Source organism: Sinocyclocheilus rhinocerous, unplaced genomic scaffold (genome assembly GCF_001515625.1).
Source record: "Sinocyclocheilus rhinocerous isolate Xijiao unplaced genomic scaffold, SAMN03320098_v1.1 scaffold166, whole genome shotgun sequence".
Lineage (NCBI taxonomy): Eukaryota > Metazoa > Chordata > Actinopteri > Cypriniformes > Cyprinidae > Sinocyclocheilus > Sinocyclocheilus rhinocerous.
In genome coordinates, this window is record NW_015633186.1 from 50,518 (window position 1) to 60,177 (window position 9,660).

At 36.6% G+C, this 9,660-nt stretch overlaps 1 protein-coding gene across 1 annotated transcript; it reads left to right on the forward strand.

The window, feature by feature from the left end:
* Positions 1 to 181: 181 nt before the first annotated feature.
* On the forward strand, positions 182 to 2,561 carry LOC107743734 (DNA-directed RNA polymerase I subunit RPA34-like). Its single transcript, XM_016557126.1, has 3 exons — positions 182 to 394; positions 504 to 633; positions 1,412 to 2,561. The coding sequence occupies exons 1-3, from the start codon at positions 343 to 345 to the stop codon at positions 2,103 to 2,105; spliced, it is 876 nt and encodes a 291-aa protein (XP_016412612.1). The 5' UTR covers positions 182 to 342; the 3' UTR covers positions 2,106 to 2,561.
* The last annotated feature ends 7,099 nt before the right edge of the window (positions 2,562 to 9,660 follow it).

Below are 9,660 nucleotides of genomic sequence, written 5' to 3' on the forward strand. Positions count from 1 at the left end.
AATTCAAAAATGTAATTTAGTCACACATTAATTAATATTACATAAAAAACGCTGTATTCATTCACATCGTGTTTGTATATACCCAATTATCACTGTTGTCAAACTCTCCCATAGAGTCTCATAGAAAAGCTTTATAAGTGCGCCCTCTGCTGTCGCTTACATGTATTGCAGACAAGCGTTCTCCAACGAGTGTTGAAGTCTTTCCGGGTCAAAGTTGATTCCCTTCCGTCCACATGTGATTCACATGTTTACATGGGCATTTGTATTCGGAGGAACATACTGGTGACACTGACATCGGAAAACATTTATTGCATACTGTTATAGTACAAGCATAGCGCTGCTATGTCGGACAGTGAAGAAGAAGCTTGTGAACTCCGGACAGTAAAGAAGAGAGGTGGGTGCTAACTAGCTAACACTGTTCAGTCTTTTCACTACATACAGTGAACTCAAATATGTCAATGGAAAGTATCTCATTTTATTTTAATCTCTTTTTTTCCTCACAGTTTCAAAGTACAAGTGTCCGGCCGACTTTGTGTCCATGCCGTATGATTCCTCTGCAAGTGTTTTACAGGACGAAGATGGAGAGAAGGAATTATGGATCATCAAAGCTCCAGCTCGCTTCGATCCTAAATGGTACAAAATACCCTAGCTTGTTGTTTTAAATAGTTTATTGCAAATAATGTACAGGTTTGCTAATAGGATTTCTGTCATAATTTGAAACCAATCCTGAGGAGATCTCACACAGCAATAATAAAATGTAATAATATTACATTAATATAATGCTAATGTTTTTTTTAATAGTTAATTTTATTTTTATGCAAGTAGTAAGTAATATTTAATAATGCTTAAAATAATAATAGAAAATCTACAGGAGTCCAGTAAATTCCAGCATTCCTGTACGTTATCATTATAATAATACTTTTTAAAATATTTTTATTAATAGCAGAAAATCTATTAGTAGATACATTACATTATTTTAGAACTCATTTACTTGGGTATTTATGTTTTTTAATAATTTTGAAAATATTGACAAGGTTCCCATTGTCATGGAAAACCTGGAAATATTACTGTTTTGAAATATCAAAATTGTGATTGTCTTAAAAGTCACAGAACGCTCTACTGTGAATATACATTCTTCAAATCATGCTGTGCTTTGAAATATTTCATTTAGGTAGATAATTGTTCTTTTTAAATGCTCCTGTAGATCAAATAAAAAATTATGTCTGTCCATTTAGGGTAACTGCTTGTGTGTTACTGGCTTAATGGTTTAAATGTATTAAATATACTGCAAGAAATCATCGCTAAAATTATTTGTAAAATTCATATTGAAAAACAAAACCCTTTATTAAAATTTGCATAATTAAAAATGTGATTTATCAACTTAATAATCATTGTTTTGTGTCCTTTGCAGCTTTGAAAACCTCCAAGTTCCCTTATCAGGACTGGAAATGGTCCAGTCTTCTGGCGCAACCTCTCAGATCTACAGCGTCCTCAGCAGCAGAACGGCACCATCAGATCTCGATCTGCTCATTTCCAAAGGGAAACATCAGAAGCCTGTCCTCTGTTCCTCCGGCTTCAGTGGAGTCCTCAAGATCTCAGAGAGCTACGGAAACTGCAGTGAGAACCAAGGTCCCGTTCCCATCCCGGCCGCTCCAGCTCCATCTATCCCAGCTGGTCTCAGGCAACGTTTCCAGCCTTTTGGTAGTTCCTTTGCAGCTCACGTGCAAGATGAAGTCTCCGTAGTCTCTCCAACTGTTCCCAAGAGAACCAGTCAGGAACCGATCGAGGGCGAGGAGCGGAAAAAGAAGAAAAAGAAAAAGAAAGACAAGAGGAAAGAGGACAGTGAAGCAGTTTTTATCAAAGAAGAACAGACACAAATTGTCTGTGATCAGTTAGAATTATCTGAACTTAAGGAGGAAGAGCCGACGGAGGAAAGGAGGAGGAAGAAGAAAAAGGTGAAGAAAGAGAAGGAAAGACAAAGTGAAGACATGGTTGATGCAAGTTTAATATCTAAAATGGAGCCACTGGATCCTTCATATGATGATTACATTGACACCCCAGGGAAAACTAAAAAGAAGAAAAAGAAAAGTAGTCGACATGAGTAGACTGTCATAAGAACTAGGGATGTTTTATCAATTTGTCGTTCACAAATGCTTACTGTGATATTTAACTGTCAAATACAATTGAAAAAGTGTGTCTGTCTTAAAATGATTCAAGGTTTCTATGCAACATTCAGTATTACCTTATGCATTGGTTCATTCTTCTACTTAAAATCTTTTTTTTTTCGTGTTTTAATGTCATTCAAGCAACTGCACATAACAGATGCTATTTTATGTAATAGACCTTAGTCAGGTTAGTTGCCATATTGAATATTTAATATTGAAAATGAGTCACTAAGAGATAGACATACAGTTGTTACAGTGGTATGCACTGTATAAAGGTCCTTGACCATGTAATAATCTCAACTCACAGTTAATGTGAGTTTTGTTTGTACTGAAAGTCCCCTCCTACGCCCCCCAAAAAAGATGTTTTGTGAACTGAACAAATGCTATGTTCTTAAACAACAGTACAATCCATTGAATGCACTGTACATTTGTCCCTTACAGCCTTGTTTCCATTCTTGTTAAAAAAGTATGGTGCTTCCTTAATTAAGGTCTATACAGGCAGGCATTAAAATCACATCATTCATTCACTCACCTTCATTATGTCATTCCAAACCTGAATGATTTTATTCTGTGGAGCATTAAAAGAATATATAAGATTTGACTTTCATTGTATTGACAAAAACCCTGAGGCGTTTTTTTTTAAAATTCCTTTTTGTGTTCATGTTTGGGGGCGAACTATTTCTTCAAACACCGCGTTTCTGCTGTTCGCCGGTAGGTGGCGACAGAGCTCCCTCTGCCGGTGAGAACGCTGAAGGTCCGCCGCTTGTTCTGCACTGAGGTATGGCCATGTTTTCTAATGAGCGCCGGCACGTTTGCCGCCTGCAAATTCGGTTTCTCTGCCCCTCCCACTGCGCACATGCAGGTAAAGCTCAAAATCCCGGGGTCCAATGGGATCACATGAGGAATTTCACACAGGCGCTGCTTACATCTGCGTTCATCAGGTATTTAAAGAACGTTGCACCTGCTGATACTCTCAATGAGAACTTTTTGTGAATTAAACATGATATATCGTCACATAAACTATATATATATATATATATATATATATATATATATATGTGCACACCAGTGAATAATATACCAATTCAGGGGTCCTATGCACTAAACCGATGCAAACGATAAGGTTCGGGTGGGGGCGGGATGGGGGTAATGATTTTTTTCTTTTTTTGAGCCAATCTCGTTTGTGCACACCCTCCCCCTTTTCACTGCAGCGATTCTTGTCTTTCTCCACCGTGGCGAACTCTCTCTCTCTCTCTCACACTCACTCCTCAGAGTGCTCCACGCGGCCTGCAGCATTTGGAGAGGGGGAGTTACCATAGCAACGCGGACTTGCAAAGGACTACGGAGCCGCGCGTGGCGTTCGGAATGGGGTTCGATAGGTGCCTTCCCCCAATTAGAGAAGCACCAGAGTCCACTAGAATACACAACATTTTCTTCACGTCAAGACGCGGTAGTCAGTATTTCTACTTGATAAATCCTATTCAAGTGTTTGTTTGGGATGAATTACTGCACCAGAAACTTGTTTGCATACTAATGCGTTGACATGACTCACTCAAAGCAGTTGATTCCAAAATGTGGCATTGAGCCTCCTCTGCAGCAGCAAGGAATTCAGGGGGCTTTTCAGTGCAGTTTCACCTCTCATTTACATCTCATTTACATTTCTGTAAACACCTTCTTGAACGCAGAAGTATCCAAAGCCTATGGGCGAGACTTCCGGTTCATTAGCGCAACAAGAATAACAACAACAGCGTGCAGAAAGTTAAAACTGTTTGCACTACAAACCAGTGTGCTCATAATTAAGATAAAACATTAAAATAATATGGTAAGACACATTCATTTGCAATATCAAGCAGCAAAACCAGCTGTTTTGTACAGCTAAAAATAACTGGATGCTGATGAGACTGGAAGCCAGACCGATAAAATTTACAAATGGCCGCACCCGCTCTTTTAGGAAAAATAAGGTGGTTGTTTATTTATTTAGTTATTTATTGTGTGGTTGATTGTATTGATGAAGTCTGGAGGAATGCAATTGGATTCGGCTCCTGCATTGCAGAGAATAAAATATGTGATTCTACTGTGCACACCCAAATCAAGTCAGACATATGTTATAAAAGCAGCAGGTCTTTCAGCTGGTTGCCATGACAACCACAATGGCATTTTTTCCTCATTGTTTCCTTACCCACCTCTATGAATGCATTCGTATTATGAGAGCACTCAGTGACTCGGTTTCTGTCACTGACCAAGATGTGCTGCCTGAAATATTGTTTTATTTTTATATAAAGAAGAAAAAAAATCCACAAAGACCAGCCTTTCAAAACAACTTTTTCTGGGATGATAAAGGCTGTAGTGGAGATCGGCCAAACTCAACAGATGCCTGTGCACAATTGTGTCCTATATATATATATTGTAGTCTAAATAAAAACAAGAAAATTTGTTGAAAATATGCCATTTTCTCTCTCTGCCCAAACGAAAACCCAACAAGCCTTATTTTGTTTGAGGCCAGGGTTCGTGGTGGCGACTGCATGACCCGTTAGGGTAGGCCGACACTGTCTCTGCCAAACATGCTGTGCTTCCATCTGTCCAAGGGTCACTTACTCCCCACCGGTGCCAAACGCACGCTTCCCTCTGCGCGGCTCTGACATCTTCTCGGTTTCTGCCTCTTTTTCATGGCTTGTCGAGATAAAAGGGAGAGTGCAGATGGAAACTGGGTCACTAGAGCTTTTTATAACCTCATGGAATTGTTGTGAGATTTAACCTTCAGGTGCTAGCTGCTGTTGCTAAAACTGTGGAAAAATGGGGGGAAGATATTGGTAAAGTAGGCTAATTGGTAACTGAGTCGCATTTGTGATTCAAATTAAAGAGAGGATTTCCCTTTCTGTGTACAGAATTGTTGCTTAGACACACCTTGTCATTGCTTAGGGAGTGCGATTATTTTTATTTTTTCTGTCATTTGTGTGTTTGGATATACAGTGTATATACACTGAACCAAATTATAAACACAACACTTTTGTTTTTGCCCCCATTTTTCATGAGCTGAACTCAAAGATCTAAGACTTTTTCTATGTACACAAAAGGTTTCAGGTACTTTATACACCACTGATAGTCTCTATGATCTATTTAGGCCTACAATGTTTTTGGGAAAAGCAGCCCTGCATTGTTGTGTAGATGGAGGCACTGCATGCCAGAATATTACAGTATTTCAAAATAAAACCTTTTTGCAAAGCAGTCTAGAATAAAAACTCTTTTTTTCCTGCATTTATTCGCTATTTTCATAACTTTGGAAAGCAAAAGACCAATTAGAAATAGCATTCGCAAACCTATTTCACTTCCGCAATATGACATATTTCAGAATTAAACAGAAAATTCAACAAGTATAAAGAAATTTTAGAAATGAACTGAATTGTGAAAAGGCAGGATTTATCAACCAATTATACTGTTAACTATTGGCTGTTAACTGTTTTAGATAGGCTCCTTAGCCTAAATGAATATAAATGAATGATGAACATGAACTAATAGGTAGTGATGTCAGCTGAAAGGGGCAGTTGTTTTACTTTGAAATGTGTAATTATTCAAAATAGGAACAATTTTGATGTCATTTTGACTTTAAAAACAAGTACACTCTTAAAAATAAAGACAATGCCAGCAATTCCATATTTGGTTCCCAAAAGAACCTTTCAGTGAACCGTTCTTAAAAGAACCATTTCATAGTGTGATGAATATTTTAATAATCTGAAGAACCTTTTTCGGTTATAAAGAACCTTTTTCTTTTTTTTTTTTTTTTGCAATGCAACGGTTCTATGGATGTTAAATGTTCTTCATGGAACCATCAATTCCAATAAAGAACCTTTATTTTTTTAAGAGAGTAAGGCTGGAAGTGCAGCCTACTTTTAAGCGTACTTGCATAAAGCTTATGCTGTCACTACTGATTATAAGCACTTGCATAAGATACTTTTGTTCCTTTTGATCAGCAAGCTGTGATATTACCATCCATTGGATTTCCACAGCACTAAAATCCATCATAAAACCTACAGAACACACATACACACACCAGATTCAAGGGCACTCGTCTGCTTAAGAGCCTGGCGAATCGTTCCCCCTTTCAACTCACCATAAAATGTTCCTTCTACGGTCTTTTAAAGTGCTGTGGTGAGTTGCTTAGAAAGGTCACAAGATGTGTATCTCGTCCCCTTGTGGCTGAGTGAAAGAGATAAATGGCTCCCCTCGGCACTCGGCCTGTCTTCAGTGGGTGTTACCCTGGAGGTTGATATCTTTTGGAGGACAGGATTTGGGGAGGCGGGCTGTAGAGTAACATGTCAACTCAGTGTCAAAGATATTATCATGTTTATTTAACGCAAGTAGGTGCGTTTCAAGTAGGTGTTTGAGTTTAAGAGCTCAGTTTATTTAAATGAGCTTTTAGGAAAATGAGATGCTGGAAGAAGTTCAATGCTGGATCTTCATCAGTGAGTCTTGGCTAAATACTGTAGGCCTCTTACCAGAGACTTGAGTGTCCACAATGAGAGTTTATCATCAGAGGACATATTGTGCTCAGTCAGAAGGCTCTGACCAGTTTCTATGGTGATTAAATAAAAGCTTGCCGTGTTGTGTGCTGTTTACAGTTGCATTTATGGCTTTATTATAAATCTATATTTTATTTCAGTCTACTGGAGATGGCTATGTTGGTTTTATATCCTACAAATTGCACTAAAATACAATTTCAAACCCAGTCTGTTTAAACATTAAAGGTAAAGCGTGTCATTTTGTGCCAGTAACACAACCAAATGGAACAGAAAAATAATGAGTTTGAAAAGTAGTTTTTTCACACTATACATATATATTTTTTAAATTATATATATATATATATATATATATATATACAGACTCGTGACAGATCACTGTAGCGCCTCAGTTCAAGCAGCATGTGAAGCAATCATCTCTTCATCTTTACTATTAATAGTGCAAAATAAACATGAATGAACATCAGAAAGTATCTTGTTTCAACCACGGAAAAACGTTTTTCAAGTTTAAGTTAACTGACGTTAATCTGCTCTCTGGTCTGGTTAGTTTGTCGGACAAAAATAGCAGATTTGACGTTATAATTGGTCAGATCGCCTGTCAATCAAACTTCCTTTGAAGGGTCAAACTGCCATTCAAAAGTAGCTTTGTTTTCTCACTGTACATAATTAAAAAAAAACATTTTTTTATATAAAATTTTGATATACTTTATATTTTATTTATAAAAATTGGGTGTACTTTGTATTTTATTTATAAAATGTATAGAAATATGTAAAATATGTGTATTTGTACTTGTCTTGCAAATTACGCTGCAACAGAAAAAAGTGACACCCTTTACCTTATTAATAGTAGTGATTTTGTTTGGGTATGCACTTTGATATGTATTTCAATTTACAGTTTTCTATCTAGTACATTTCAGCAAGTCTTATCTCACAAAGACGTGTAGATTTATCATTGCGTGCCAGGTGTCTCGCACCGTCAACCTACACAGAAAGTGTGGAGAAATTTATACAAGAACTACGATGTTTCTTATTTTATCTCGCGTCTTGGGAGCATAAATTGTTGTCTTCATTGTACTCCAGTCATATCTGTGGCAAGCAGTGACCCAATTAAGCCCCTCAGAGGTGTGAAGTTGCAGTTGCACAGACAGACTCTAACTTGTGCATTTATATCCCTCATTAGCCCAGCAGAGTTCATCAGCGCTAATGTACATCACCTATGAAAGACTTTGGAGATAGACTTACATGTACAGCACCAAAGCTAATTACAGATAGAAGCAAGAATTCATGGATAATTAGAAAAAAATGCACACTTGAAAGATAAGGAAAGCGTGACCTATATAAGGTTCACGGTACTGTAATTTGTCATAAGAATGGCTTAGGCCTCAGCAATATACTGTAAAAAACATATTTATTAAAGCATATGCTCATGAACAAAAAGAAAAGAAACAACAACTGCAGAAATGCAGAACATATCATATGTACCAAAAAATTGATAAAAACAAATCACTGTACACGCTACAGTGCTTTAAAATCACAGCTTTGCATTGCAACTTTCTTAATTTATTTCTTTATCTTCTGTACATATAGTCATAAAACACTGATGTTAAAAGTTATTCTTTATATTACGAACGAACTCTAGGATAATTTATCAGCTTCATTTGTTAGAAATATTACAACAGCAAGAAACAAAAACCATACAAAACTATTACAATAATTTTCAGTGTTTTTGTGTTGACCGATGAAACCAGTTTGAATTGAGTGAAATGAAACTCGGTGGATATTTTGGTCTGTCAAAAACAAATGCAGGCGTTCCCACTTAAGGAAATGAGGAGGAAAATTAAATTAGAACATAGAGTTTAAATCTGGCCATTTATGACTCGAGGATGAAGTTTACTTTCACAGTAAAGAGAAAGTGTTTTCTTGCTACAGTGTAGTCTCTTTTTAAATTGCACTTTTTAAACACAAACAATCAAGTAAACTGAGAAAAAATGTCTTATAAATGTACATTAATTAGAGTGATTTATCAATTGTTTTTGTCAATTTTGTACTATTTTGTCAAAATACATTGAATACATCTTGTTGCAACATTCAAACAAATATATCAAAGCCATAAAAAGGTAGCTTATAAAGTTTTGAACATTATTGCTGATCAAAGGACATATTCTTATGGACCACCAACTGATTTGGTTTCATCTTATAGGAACAGTATTTATGGTCAGATTTGTACATTGAAGACTAGCATTAGTCGCTGATATTGTATATTCGGTTGATATATTCACATGTACACAAAGTAATCTGAGGACAAAGTGATTTTCTGCTGTGACTCAGATTGCTGACTTTCGTTTTATAGTCTTCCTATGGGCCAGATTTCACCTCGCTTTGACGTGACAGCTACTCTCTGTATCAGCACAAGCCTTCATGTATCCGAGACGCACTAGCTTTAAATCGATTAGACTGTGCCGCACTGACTGAACCTGTATCCTGGCTGTTTTTAAAGAGTCAGCCCTATTAAAAGTAGAGATTTCATGCTGAATTCATGCTGTTCACTTCAGCACCATCGCACACACAGAAACCTGTTGTGAAGCTGAGGAAACAAGAGGGACAGCACTGTTCCTTTATAACTGCGGCTCATGCATTCCTGAGGCCTGTTTGAAAGCTGTTGTTCAAACAGCAAATCAAAATGATTTACTCTTACACATTTGTATTGACAGATGTTGTCATTTTTTCAGTCTTCAATTTTTTTTTCATAATTGCAATTTATAAAGGATGCATCTGTAGGAGGGTGGTACTTTAGTCATTTTATATACAAATCTACCAATGTACAGTGGCCCCAAAAAGTGTAAGCCCAGTAAAAAAATTATGAAAAATGCCAAACAAAATAAACAATTTATTAAATATTATTCAATATATATATATATATATATATATATAATATTTATTTATTATTTGTAAGATATACACAGTATATATTTATATATATG